The 14,921-nt window shown below is 37.7% G+C and overlaps 1 protein-coding gene across 1 annotated transcript in view; it reads left to right on the top strand.

Moving 5' to 3' along the window:
* Nucleotides 1–14,614, top strand: part of LOC131431649 (ATP-binding cassette sub-family G member 1-like) — a 123,097-nt gene extending 108,483 nt beyond the window's left edge. The window contains exons 6-10 of the mRNA XM_058597487.1: nucleotides 1,452–1,717; nucleotides 12,640–12,808; nucleotides 12,876–12,976; nucleotides 13,373–13,528; nucleotides 13,793–14,614. Of these exons, the coding sequence (XP_058453470.1) occupies nucleotides 1,452–1,717; nucleotides 12,640–12,808; nucleotides 12,876–12,976; nucleotides 13,373–13,528; nucleotides 13,793–14,137 (1,037 nt within the window). The 3' untranslated portion in view covers nucleotides 14,138–14,614. The remainder of the gene's footprint in view (nucleotides 1–1,451; nucleotides 1,718–12,639; nucleotides 12,809–12,875; nucleotides 12,977–13,372; nucleotides 13,529–13,792) is intronic.
* Nucleotides 14,615–14,921: the final 307 nt, after the last annotated feature.

The following is a 14,921-nucleotide window of genomic DNA, read 5'->3' as shown; positions in this document are numbered from 1 at the left end:
CTATTTATTTGACATATTTTTTATTTTGTGATTAGTATGTTTCCTTTTCATTCATATTTTGTATTAATCGACGCCTTGGTCTTCAAAACCTCGTGCTGTAGTCGAAACATTGTCGATTTTAACTATAAAAATAAACTATCACAAAAAATTGTAAATCGTCCATTCTAAAAAGTTGGTCGTCTTTGACAGATATATATTTGTTGATGCTTTCAATGAACAATGAAATAACACTTGTCTCTAAGTAATAGTACCAGATGAAACTGCAATTGACCTCAATCCACCAGTCGAATCATTTTTCTTGTAGCTCTAATGCTAGTTAATTTCAATACAACAGACATCGAATGGGTTAAAACAACTGTCCAATATTCTGGCAGAGATTCCAGGTAAAATTTTGGGCGTCTGCGTACTAGAAATGCTCCTATGTGAGCTCAAAATATAAAATTATGTCGAGAAAAACCAAAAAAGAATCCTACAGTAATAACAAAAGTCATCAAATTGGACGATTGTTTATAAAAACTCCGAAAATCTGCAAAAAAGTCTGCTGAATTACAAAGTCAACTAACAACCGAAATTGCAAATTTACATACCAATCTGCAAACCTGGCATCTGTAGTTCTGACGCTCATTACTTCGCAATTCTGCGACGATTCCGTCGCATTCTATGTCCAGCTGAAAACCACTATAGATTGAAAAAAAAAAATCGATTTCACGAGAAATAGAAAGATTTTTTTTAGTGAATATTTTTTTTAGAATGTATTTCTGTAAAAACTATAGATTTTTGGATATAGTTGTTTAAAAATAATGTGACTTAAAACACATACGCCCTTTTCATAAATTAGACTTGAGTGAAAAAATCTCTAACAATCAACCGATTCCGCATGGAATTGCTCCCCTGCTTTAATTCGTCTAACGCGACAAACATAACAGCTATCTCGACAGTTCATTCCGGCCTATCCTACATTTGATAAGCGTTGTCGGAATGCAATTTAATCGGATACGTCTTTTGAACTCAATTCATTAAAATATCAACGTTAAGTTGTATTTTAATTGCTTGATGAATTGCGTAATAACATCGACGATAGATTTTTCCTGTGTTGGATCATTTTCCCTACGGCATCAGTCTCTATCGGACCAACGCTAATTGCAAGAAAAACATCTGTGAGATGCAATTCAAGGGCATTGGCACGGCAGCACTCCGATGGAGTATCTATTGGAACAGGTTTTCGTCTAACGTACGACTCTCTGGGTTATTCAACGGGTTTGCTTTGCTTGGAATGTCCACTAGTAAGATTATGTTGTTCCAGTGTGATTTACTTCAACCCGTGGTTCACGAGATTGATTAGAGTTGCAATTTCTTGTTTGCCATTGCCATTAGCATATAGACACGTTTCGCGATTGCACCATTCCGAGTCCCTCAATTTCATTTCCTGTTTTTTTTTTCTCCACCCGCAGTGAAATCCGTTACTTATGATTTCTCCACGGTTACGGGCAGCGGCGGTGGTGGTGGCGGTGGAAACGGCTTAAAGGACACGGCCAACAGCAAGGTGGAAGAGCTACAGCAACAGCTGAAGGATCGGGGCGTTTGCGGAACAGTCACCGAGTCGGACGGAGACAACGTGTTCTGTCCGGAGATCGTCGATAACACCAAGCCGGCCTCACTGGTGATGCAGTTTTTACTGTTGCTGTACCGGAATCTACTGCAGCTCAGGCGCAATTATGTAAGTTTCTGTGAATGTACCGGGGATTTATTTGTTGACCATAGACCGGCAATGGACGGTGGCGGTTCGTTTGAAACTGCATCTCCATGATGAATTTCACGCTAGGAAAACTGCGTGCTATGCATGTAAATAAGATTAATTGCCTGCCCATTGGTAGATTAGTGTTGCCAAGTTTGTGGCATGGAAATTCTTTGTTGATCACAAAACGGGTCTATTTTAGTTTCATCAACGAAAGCCTACTTTGATTGGAATCAGGAGTTTTGGAATGCTTCACTAATTCGATCGCGATGTAATCGGAGCTAATATTTTCGCTTGGACTCGGCGAAGCTAATTTCCAAAGAAAAACTATTGTGATATCTGGTATACATTGAAAAGAGACTGCAAACTTCACTCTCACTAATGGTTTCAATATATGAGATGAATTGTGAAGCTAAAATGATTAAAGGTACAGTTACCCTACCACGCATTGCTTTGTAATTCAAATATATTGCAGAGAACTACAATGCAATGATGATAATACTAAAATGTCATCTGGTTAAAGTAATGACGTCCGGTGCGGAAACCCATTTGAATAGTCATTTTTTCGCAAAACCAGTTGATTAGTCTGGAGTAATTAACACACGGCTTCAAATATTTCGTTGGTTTCTACACTCAATCAGACTGTTTAATTGTGTCATTCCGATTAGTATATATACTTTCGAACGAGTTTAGCATTTCAACAAATGACTCAACTAATCACTTGTCCGTCATTAGAATCCCCAGCGTGCTGCGATCAACACAATGGCTAATAACCCGACCATTTCTGTCAGTGTCAGTTGATGAACAATTTGTTTTCATCTGGGAACTGGTTTTCGTTTTTTTGCTACCTCAGCTGTTGCATTTGTTTCCACCGGAGTTTCAATAAATATATAATTCAAGCGCCTACCGGTTCTTCCTGCGTTGACCGGTTCTTCTTCCTATATCTATTTCTCAAATGGGCGTCATATAAATTTATGAATTCAAGCCATATTTGAAAGGGAGTTCTGCAAAGCTGATTGATACATTTTGACTTTTCAAAGCTTGCAACCTCCGGGTTAGAAGAAAGTTTTGAATCTGTGAACTCTCTAGTTATTTTACAATGAAGTATAATAACCGAACACCTTGATATTGAAATTTTCTTAAATTTGAATAAGGAGACAATGACCACTGTGAGTTTTATGTCAATGTGTACTGTTTGAAATGATTATTTTCTGAAATACGTAAAACTCCGGACAGCCGGCTGCCAGGCGTACAGTGTCTTATGTTTTGCGTTCTGTATTTTCCATAGACAACCGTTACTGGCAGGACATCACCGGATCGAACTATTAACCGCATAACCAAGCGATCCACTAAGCGCTTTTATGTCGGTATCCGCTTCCTAACCAAAATCATAGAACATACTTCGCAGTTTAAACGATATTAACGTACGTCCTAGTATAACACGGTCTCAAGAATGTCATTAAGCAGGGCGTTGCAATTTTCAGCGCTTCAGTCAGCAAAAAAGGCGGGTGAGTAATGTCACAGACGTAACTGGACGACGTGAATACGAATAAAAATGACAATCGTTCGTATTAGTTGATCGTGTGAATTCATACTTCATACAAAAGATTGACTTATTGGTGTCAAATATTTTCTACTACACAATTGAACAAAAACGGAACAAATGAGAGTAAAATAGATAGCAACATACAGCATTTTGATGTCGATTAAGTCATTTGAATATTTCAGTGATACAAACTATCAAAATTCTGTACAGGATTAATTTCTGGTATTCAAAAGCGCAAAATCGATATGTTTCTCGAACGCGAAGCAGTCGAATTCTGCCTTTATTCGCACTCGTTTGGTGCGAATTTTGCACTGCGAAAAGTGCACAAAGCTAATCAAGTTATTCTCGATTTGCACTAAACTGATGATTTTTACCTTTGATTTCCAAAGAAGTAATCTTAATAGCTCTCTAGATAACATTTAGAGCCATTAGAACGGCTGATTGTATACAGACTGTCCCAGTAAGTATACCGATATACTGATAATATTAGACTACAACAACAGAATATTATTCTCAACATTTGCTACTTAGCCATTCTAGACTAGCTGGCGCTCCTTCTTGCGAACGTTCCTCATTAAATTCCGTACAGACTTCTTGGCGACAAGTTTTGACACTTTTTTCCAATCTTTTTCGAACTGTTGAATGGTTTCGGCTGCCGAGACATGTTTCCTAAGATGTTTCTTCGTTAATGCCCAAAATTCCTCAATTGGTCGAAGTTGTGGGCAATTTGGTGGATTCATGTCTTTTGGGACGAAAGTGACATTTTTGGTAGTATACCGTTCTACCGTTGATTTCAAGTAGTGGCAAGAAGCAAGATCTGGCCAGAAGGCAACAGGATCCTTGTGGCTTAGAATCATGGGTACAAGTCGTTTTTGTAAACATTCCTTGATGTATATTTCGCTGTTCATTGAAGCAGTAGTGATGAAGGGTTTCGAAGTCTTACCGCAGCTACAAATCGCTTGCCAGACCATATTTCGACTTCAATCGATGTCTCGGACTGGTTTAACACTTGCCCTTCTCGCACCGTATAATATTGTGGTCCCGGTAAGGATTTGTAATCGAGTAACACTTAGGTTTCGTCGTTGGTTTTGGTGGGTTTTGGTTGCGTTCATACTTTCTGGGACAGTCTTTATACGCAGATTTTCGAAACTAAGCGGTTTTTTACGCGTATATCCGAAGCTACGCGTTTTTATACGCAAATTTTCAAAGGTCTTCGGTTTTCGGTTTTTTTTTGTCTTAGAAATGCATGAAACGTCGAGATCTGGGACCCAATTATGTTTTAAGTCAACTCTTTGACACGTAGAAAATTTTTGACTTTTTCGATTTTTTTTTAATTACACCAGGTCTGTACGTTTTATGCATTTCTTAGACATTTGGCATAATTTTTTTTTCGATTTCGGGAATCTAAAATTTTTTCTCAGTGGCAAAGTCGATATTTTTCAAAACATTTGTTTTTGAGATTACACCAGATCTAGACGTTTCATGCGTTTTTAGGACATTTGGCATCGAATAAAAATTCTTTACTTTTGCGGTTTTTTTCTACGCGGATTTCTGAAGCTTAGTTTTGCTTCTAAAGTATAATGGAAAAATAAAGAACTGAGAAGTAATTTAATGTTCATTTTCTTGCTTCAAATAAGTGCACTGAATAAGCTACAGCTTACAATATTTTTAGGGTTTTGTTCGACTTCCCACCATTGTGTAGTATTGTTTTAGCTTTAGCGATTCAGATTTTCACAACGAAGGATTTTCATTAAACTAATTTCTATACGATGAAATTTAATTCAGAAAATGTTGTTTTTTTACTGTTTAGCAAATTGACTGTAGTTTTAGCTTAGAATGGTTGATAGGTTGCTCTGTTCTAAATAGATTTTAATAGAGATAGGTTCTAGTTCCATAAATACTGATTATGATATAAGCCTTTGTGTATTTAATACTTTCAATGCTTTCTGGAAATTGGGGTTTCAATCTACTTTTCAAGTTACCATTCGTCATCTTCGGAGTGGATGTGTAAACATATGTTCCTAGTCCCCACAAATTCAAAAACGTAAACAAAGAAATGCCAAGCTGTTGGTGAAATATTTGTACAGTGGATAAATTATCAAAAAAAAAATTGGCACCTTCTTCAGAAGTACCCATGTTTCGTATATTTACTCTGTCCAAACAGAAATGCCAATCTTCTAATTACATCATTCTTCTAGCGCTGTATTTTACGTCAGCTTGCATGCGAAGCTATTTTTGGATAATGCAATAGTTTTGAAAACAAATGATTCATTTTGCAAAAATAAAAAAGAAGGAATCTCATAGTCGTTAGAAAATAGATACCGGCAGTATCTCGAAAGGTTTTGTCACCTGTAATTATTTATGTCATAATTTTAAGACCGGCAAAATGGCGGATTTTTGCGGCGCGGCGCTATCATTCGCTTATAAAGCCTATTTTGATTCTGGAAATGAATTCTAAAATTGAATTTTGGAGTTAAAATCCACCTGAATTAAATTAGTTCCAGAATACTGGTTCAAAAGGAAAAACTAAGGCTCCGAAACTGAATTCTAATTCTAGATTCTGGAGTTAGATTTTTGGAACTGGTTCTTTGATTAGATTTCGGAAATGAATTTAGAGCCTTAATAAGGAGTGTATCGTAAATAAGCTATCCATAGACATTTGTGTTGTACGCATGTATTTGTGATGGTTTTTTATGCTCAGATCGCAGCATACTGTGCGTTTGGCTGTCAGCTTTCGATTCTTTACTTGTTTGTGCGGTTGAAATTCTGCGTTTTCAAAATGTCGCGTATTGAAAAGGAAGTGGAAATTAAAGTTTTGGACACATGGCTAAGTGAGAAGGGCATTACTATGCGAAAATTGGCGAAGCGGTTTGGAATTCATCATGCCAGTGTTAAAAACATAATTAATAAGTTTGGGGAACATTATTCTTAAGATGAGCTACCAGAAAGAGGCAGAAAACCCGGTTCTTCTAACTCGAAACTAGACCAGAAAGTTGTATCTCTAATCATGAAGAACAAATCAATGTCAATACGTGATATTGCCAAAACAGCAGGAACGAGTGTCGGAATAGTCCAGCGTATCAAGAGGCGAAATCACCTGAAGACCTACAAGAAGCAGAAAATCTCGGAACAAAGTGTAAAACAGAAGAAACAAGCAGCAACAAGGGCCCGGAAATTGTATTCGCGTCTTTTGCAGGGTCCGGATGCATGTGTTTTGATGGACGATGAGACTTATGTAAAAGAGGACTCAAAAACCCTTCCAGGTCCACAATACTTTACTGTCGTCGTTAGGGAGGATGTGAGCGATGCGAACACGTCGATTCAAGTGGAGAAACTTGGTCGATAGGTACTGGTATGGCAAGCAATATGTTCCTGTGGTTTGAAGTCAACCATTTTTTACACTACCGGAACTATAAATGCAGAAATCTATCGATCTGAGTGTTTCCAGAAGAGATTACTGCCATTATATAAGAAGCATAGTACACCTCCACTGTTTTGGCTGGATTTGGTGCCTGCTCACTATGCCAAAACCGCTCTCAATTGGCTTGCGGAAAAGGGTATAAATTTCGTTGAGAAAAATATCAATCCACCAAATTGCCCTCAGCTTCGACCCATCGAACGTTACTGGGCAATCGTGAAGAGGGTCTTCAAGAAGACTGGTTAGGCAGCTGGGAACATGCAGGAGTTCATAAAAATTTGGGCTCAAGCGTCCAAAAAATGCGATGCAACACTTGTCCGGAACTTGATGAAGAGCGTTCGATCTAAAGTTCGAAAACTCGTGAAGGAATAACTTAAATTTCATCCGGTTTTCTTTATGCTCAAGTTTAACCTCGTACAATAAAAGATCAATTTTTATTTTGAATAAAATATCGTTTTTTATCATAATTTGAAAGAAAAATTTGTAGATAGCTTATTCTCGATACACTCTTTATGAGTTCGAAATTCGTATCCAAAATTCTCATTCTGGAAAAAAAAAATCCAGAATTCCGAAACAAAGTTCAAGATGTGAATTTTAGATCTGGATTTCAAAACAAAATTTTAGATCTGAACCAGAATGTTGACACTGAGTTAGATGCTCCGTTATAATTCTAGAAGTGAAGTAGCAAAAGTTGTAAAATTCACACAGTCAATTAACTAATAAGAACGATTAATTATATTCGGGAGTGTGAAAGAAACATGACAATTTTGTTCGAATTCACGACCTTTAGTTATGTCTATGAAATTATCCACCCACCTTTTTTTTGTAAGAAAAATATTTTGAAACAAAAATATTTTACTTGAAACAATCACCAAAAATTCAAAAAAAAAATAGTAAATAAAACCAAATAAAAACGCGTGGGTCTAGACAAAACATCTACCACAACTATATTGCTTTGACTTTTTGACTTCTGATAATTTTGCTCTAAAATACTCCACGACTTATTTCTCAATACACTGAGGTCTGCGAGGGATACGTACTGTGTAAAACAAACGAGTAAAAAATGCTGCGTAACTTCGGAAATCCTAAAGAAATTTGTTTATGCTAATTATCTTAGAAATACATGAAACGCCAGATCTGGTGTAATCTCAAATAAAAATTATTTGAAGATAAACCGATTTTGGGACCTGGGTTCGAAATCGATTTTTTTAGAAATGCACGAAACGTTGAGATGCATTCTCAACAAAAAAATTGGAAAAAACTAACTTCGCGCAACTTTGGAAATCCGCGTGAAAAAATGAAAAAAAATTATTTTAATACCAAATGTCTTATAAATGTCTCAAATTTCAGGATAACTACAGAACTCGACGTTTCATGCATTTCTAAGACAAAACAAGAAAACCGGATAACTTTGAAAATCCGCGAAAAAAACGCGTAACTTCGGAAATTCTCACAAGAAAAAAAACGCGTAAAAAAGACCTTCCCCCTTTTGATACTTGAATATGACAAAATACTGAAAGCATTTTCTCTGTACTTGGTTATTATGTCGTTAGGCGGTATGTTCTGTTTTGGTTTCGATAAAATCTCGAACATTTTGTAAAACTTCTGATCATCTTTTGTATATTCTGTTTCCGGTCATTTAACAACTCATCTGATGCACGCAGAGTCATTTTTCAAACCGATTTCAACAAATAATTTCCATTATTTTGAGTTGAGATCTTTCTCGATTGAACCCGCCTTGTTGTCACAGTACCGCTGAAGTGTCTTCCGGCTACAAATGGAATCTAGTCAAATCTAGAGTTTACACTACATTGAAAAATAATGGAAAATTTCGGGCAAATATTTCTTTGCAGAATTTTAACATTATGGAAAACCCGAAACTGCAAATTACTTGCTAAATCTGAACGTTTTTAGCAAATCTGTAGGAAACATGAATTTATATCGGATGGGAAATTTTTTTCTAAGTCGTGTTACCTGAGATTACGTGAGATTTTTGCACGGAAAAGTTTTCATTTTTTTCAGACGTTGAACTTTGTGTGGGACCGATTGTCCTATCAGCTTCCACCATATCAGCTTTTCCAGTGAAGGAGGAGAGTTCCGAATTTTGAAGGATGAAATTTACATCTCTACCTGGGTTGCTTCGATCAAAATTAATTCTTCGAACAATAATTCCCTAAAATCTTCTGGTCCGGATATACATCGATTATCTTCGAATATTGGCGATGAAAATGATCACATCGGATCACGGATATGCGGTTTTTAACGCGGCTTTTTTTACTCAAATTTCTGAATTTAAGTGGTTTTTTACGCAGATTTCCGAAGTAACGCGTTTTTTTTACGCAAATTTTCAAAGTTTGCCGGTTTTCTCGTTTGGTTTCAGAAATGCATGAAACGTCGGGATCTGGTTTTATCCCGATTTTTTATTAAGTTAACTCTTTGACACCAAAAAAAAATTTTAGATTACACCAGATCTCTCGACGTTTCATGCATTTCTAAGACAATTGGCATAAAAAAAAAAATTTCGATTTCGGAAATCTCAAAATTTTTCCCAGTTGATTTAAAAAATATATTTTTTGGATTACAACAGATCTGGACGTTTCATGCATTTCTAAGATGTTTAGCATAAAAAATTCTTTAGTTTTGCCTTTTTCTTTTCGCGGATTTCCGAAGTTACGCGGTTTTTTTGTGCGGTTTTTTACGCGGTATCCCCGCGTAAAAGGAGACCTCAGTGTACATTATAAAATAGGCAAATTTTTTTTTGCAGCACTTTGAGATTGTGGATTCACTTGTAAACAAAACCCAAAACTTCAAATTGCTTGCCAAATCAGGTAGTTTCTAGCAAATCTGTAGGAAAAGTGAGTTTATGTCGGATGGAACAGTTTTTTTTCATTCGATTCATTTATTTATTTATTTATTCAGGTATAATCAACAGACACAATATGGGCCTAATGATAATTTCTAGTAATACACAAAAAATTTTCAAGTATCCAACTGCGTGATAGATTGAAGTCGAATCCTAGTGAAACGCTATTGAATGATCTCTGCAAGCCAATAATAGCATTGTTTGCACCGTAGTTAGTTCGTCGTAAAGGAAGTCTAAAAAATGCACCGTTGCGAAGAGCATCGCGGAGCAAAGCAGGGCAGTCAATCTTATCGGTCAAAACATCTGCTATCAATAAAGCACGTGCAACATCTCGACGAACTTGTTATGTGTCGAGACCGGTTAGTAACCCGCGACTTTCGTAGCTTGGTAGTTGGTGAGGGTTGTTTCACGGTAAGCGCCGTAGAGCGAAGCGAATGAATCTGCGTTGTATCGATTTGATTCTATGAGCTCCGTTTATGTAGTGAGGATTCCAAACGACAGAACAGTACTCCAGAGATGAACGAACAAGTGAGCAGTACAGAGATTTTGAACAGTACACGTCTGTAAAATGTTTAGCCATCCTCATTACAAATCCTAAGTTGAGAGAAGCTTTAGAAACGATATGGTTGATGTGTTGCTTGAATGTCAGTTGCTCTTCGAGAAAGAGGTTTTTAACACACGTCGTTCTGGCTATCGGGGATCCTTCCAGAAAGTAATCAAAATGAAATGGCTCTTTCTTCTTCGAGAACGTAATGGTCGAGCATTTGTCAGGATTCAATTTCACACGGTTTGCTTTACACCACTCGACGAAGCTCAACAACTGTCGTTGTAGAAAACCTGCATCATCTGGGTTTCGGCTGTAATAGTAGATCTTAACGTCATCGGCAAACGATAGATGTGGGCCCTCTAGAGTAAAGTTGACGTCGTTGAAGTACAGTAAAAATATTAAAGGTCCGAGATGGCTACCCTGCGGAATTCCGGACGAAGCGATAAACTCATTGGAAACGTGATTGGAAACGTGATTGAAAAACTTGATCGCCGATTTTCACTGCTAAACGACGATCCATAAGATATGATTGCAGCCATCGAACGATGTTACAGCCGAATCCAAGTCTTTCCAATTTATCAATTGTTATATTTTGGTTTATTATATCAAAGGCAGAAGAGAGATCGATGTAAATAAAGACTGTCCCAGAAAGTATGGAAGCAACCGAAAACCGTTACCATCTCGCAATGGTTCAGAATCTATCAATTTTTATGGCTGCGTCCTGTTGTTTACACTCTTCTCTAACCACTTGTGCAGTTGTTTATTCGTTTTCATTAGTTTGTTTCGAAATGCGTGGACTTTCAGCAGAACAACGTCGAAAAATTGTGTACAAATGGTGCACAGAACGCGGACTGTCACTGAGAAAGATAGCAAAAATGGAAGGAGTAAGTGAAAAGGCCGTGCGAAATGCAATCAGGAAGTTCGGTGAGGATAACACCTTTGAGGATAAACCGAAAATGGGTCGAAAAAAAAGGTCCTGCTAACCCTCAGTTGGATAAACGTATACTGAAGGCGTTCGAGCAAAATAAGGAGGTTTCAGTTCGGGATGTGGTTAAAAAAAGTGGGCACTTCGAAGTCAAATGTTCTTCGTGCTAAAGAACGTTTGAATCTTCGAACCCATAAGAAGTAGAAACAACCAAAACGTAGTCCGAAACAAGAAGCATCGATCAGGCCGAGGGTTCGAAAGCTGTACAATACGATTCTTGCTGGAAATTTGAACTGCATAATCATGGACGACGAAACCTACGTGAAACTCAATTACAAATCCTTGCCGGGACCACAATATTATACGGTGCGAGAAGGGCAAGTGTTAAACCAGTTCGAGACATAGATTGAAGTCGAAAAATTTGGTAAGAAAGCTATGGTCTGGCAAGCAATTTGTAGCTGCGGTAAGATTTCGAAACCCTTCATCGCCACTTCTTCAATGAACAGCGAAATATACATCAAGGAATGGTTACGAAAACGACTTCTACCCATGATTAGAAGCCACATCGGGCCATCGAGCCACAAGGATCCTGTTGTCTTCTGGCCAGATCTTGCTTCTTGCCACTACTCGAAATCAACGGTAGAATTCGTCCCAAAAGACATGAATCCACCAAATTGCCCACAACTTCGACCAATTGAGGAATTTTGGGCATTAACGGAGGCACATCTTAGGAAACATGTCTCGGCAGCCGAAACCATTCAACAGTTCGAAAAAGATTGGAAAAAAGTGTCCAAACTTGTCGCCAAGAAGTCTGTACGGAATTTAATGAGGAACTTTCGCAAGAAGGTGCACCAGCTAGTCTACAATGGCTATAATGTAGCAAATGTTGAGAATAATATTCTGTTGTTGTAGTCTAATATTATCAGTATATCGAATAAAATTTGAATATCTAACATCTAACAAATTTGATTAATTATTTACAGCGAAATCAAAGTGCGTCCATACTTTCTGGTACAGTCTTTAGCGTCTGTTTGTAAACCTTTTGACATACCATCAATCGCGTAGCCCAAGAATGACATTAGGTTGGTGGTTGTGGAGCGATTAGGCATAAAGTCATGTTGAGTGTCGACAATATATTGCCGTGTCTTCTTCAAATTTTTGCACGGAGTGCTTTCATTTTTCCAGACGTTTTTTCATTGATCAGACGTGAACTTTTGAGTCTGACCGATTGTCCCACCACATCAGCTTTTACCAGTGAAGGAAGAGAGTTTCCCAAACAATCTACTATCAAAACCTTTTCAGAATCATCTATCTAGCAAGTTAATTAAGAATTTTGAAGGATGCAATTTACATCTCTACTTGGGTTGCTTCGATCAAAACAACATTTCCTTAAAATCTGATTTGATATCTAATGATTATCTTCGAATATTGCTAAAGCATTTATTTGAATTTGATCACATCGGTTCACTGTTCAAATGCAATGCGAATTGATTCTTTATTAAACTACATTTGTGAGGAGATTTGAAAGGTCTTTGGCCTTGTTAAAAAAAATTGGTATAATGCTAGCGCTTCATGAACTAAACTAACAACCGTCTTATTTTTCAGTTTCTCCTGGTCATTCGTATCTTCGCTCACGCTTCGGTGGCAACCCTGTTCGGCTACATCTATCAAGGCGTCGGTCCGAATGCCAACCAAGTCCTGGCCAACTACGTCTATCTGTACGGTTCGATGCTGATGATGGTTTATACGGGCAAGATGGCGGTTGTGCTGTCATGTAAGTTTTCAACTGGTTGTTTATTTTGTATGTTCGTCATTCGTCATAATCCGGACTCTCTTTTTAGTTCAAATCGAAATGGAATCTCTTGCCAGGGAACACTTTAATCGGTGGTACCGGCTGGGACCGTACTTCCTCTCGATTCTGGTGATCGAGGTTCCAGTGCAGGTGAGTAGATTGTGCTAGGTGGAAGGTAGTTGATAAAATCAAATGGTTTTTTATTCATTTGTTTTGATGAGAGGGCAGTTTTTCCAATAGTAATGATGAGGGGGCTAGCAATAGATTAAGTGAATACCACATTTTGCTACTAAAAGTGGATTTGAACGACTGATTTGAATAACTTATTGGGTTCTACTTTTTCAGTAATTAATCAACTTGTTGATGGCTAGGTAAGACGAGTCTAGAAAAAAAGTGCAAATCAACCTCAAACATGCCAAGTCCCTAAGTAATAATTAGTATTTACGAATCAATAACAACATAACTTCTCATAAAATGTCAACAGTTTGAAAGCCCTATAATGAATCGAAAATCAATGCTGACAAAATACCGTTTGCCTTTTTTCAGATAATCTGTTCACTAATTTACGTCGTGATAAGTTATAATCTAACGAACAACTATCACACCTTTGAGCGGTTTCTGCTATTTGCACTGTTCTGTATGGCTGGATCGATTTCCGCACAAGCTTGGGGCTTCTTCATCGGGGCAGCGCTCTCCGTGAAGGTAAGTACAGATACAGAAAAAAAAACAACGATCAGCAAAGCTTTTCCGAGCTGGAAATAGTTTACGTATTTCTTGCATTCAACTTGTTTCTATGGGTCTTGTATGCGAGTACGCGGTGCAAAATGAAATATTTCAATTTAGGTGCAAGCTTGCATGCGAATTGTGACATCGTTTCATTTCAGTAGTTTCCTCACCACCTACTATGATCATATAAAAATTTCAAAAGAACAACAATCAACTGACAGAAGACTACTTTCATTTCAGTTGGCCGTCTTCATCGGTCCTATCCTGGCGGTATTGTTTTCCGTGTTCGGGTTCTGCACCCGCTATGCGGACATCACCCCGATCTTCAAGTGGATGTGGCACATCAGCTACTATCGGGCCAGCTTCCACGGCATCCTGAACTCGGTGTACGGCATGAACCGGGAGGATCTGGTCTGTCCGGAAACGCAAATCTATTGTCACTTTAAGAATCCGATCCTGTTTCAGAAGGACATGGACATCGAGCACGTTGATATGGAGCAGAACTTTCTGTTGATTGTGTCGATCGTGGTAACGATGTACATCGGAACCGTTTTTGTGCTGTGGTACAAACTGAACAAACGATAATCGGTTTTTTTTCTGGTAGAGTATAGAAGAGTTAGGTAGTTAAACGAGTTAGTGTGCAATAGAACTTTAAGTTACCGTTTTAACTATTTTCGGACGACTTGACTAGACTAGATTTTGTTTGGATTGTCCTAGACTTGCCATTAAAATCTACGCGGTGAAAAGCTTATAACATTTTACGATATGAACCATGTGTTTCCTAATTCTAAAACCGTATCCTTCGAAATATTCATCATTTTACCATGAAATTCGAAATAATCATGCTAACAACAGCGTCTGTGATTATGAAAATAGCCCATTTTTAAAGGTTAAGTAAGGAGAATTGTATTAAACAACTAGATTTTAAGGGACCCACCCTGTTTGAGCAATCTTAGCCGATCCGGTACGGAACTAATCTCTACCATTATAAGTAGAATCTCTTTGTATGCAATGTGTCGAACATTATTTATTTTAAAACTGACATTCAATAAATAATTAATTAGGTACAAAAAAAACCATAATCTATCGAATTCACTCGAGCAGAGAACATTTCCATGACCTACTGATCCCATTCTACCAGGAAATTTTCGTGCTGTTGACCAGTGTGTAATCGAAGTAGACCTGATTTCGAAAAAGTCTGTTCCAGCTTACTGCTTGGCTTATCTCCAAGGTGGTTTCGTATTTTGTTTGTCCGTCGGTTGGTATGCTGATCAATCGTACCTGCACATTCGTCCATTACGGAAGCACTTAAGTTTATGTGATTATGATTATCGTTATCTGTTCTACGATTGGATTTACGGTATGGAAG

Source organism: Malaya genurostris, chromosome 2 (genome assembly GCF_030247185.1).
Source record: "Malaya genurostris strain Urasoe2022 chromosome 2, Malgen_1.1, whole genome shotgun sequence".
In the NCBI taxonomy this organism is placed as follows: Eukaryota; Metazoa; Arthropoda; class Insecta; order Diptera; family Culicidae; genus Malaya; species Malaya genurostris.
Note: the sequence above shows the minus strand (reverse complement) of the source record. Positions and strands in the feature narration are given on the sequence as shown.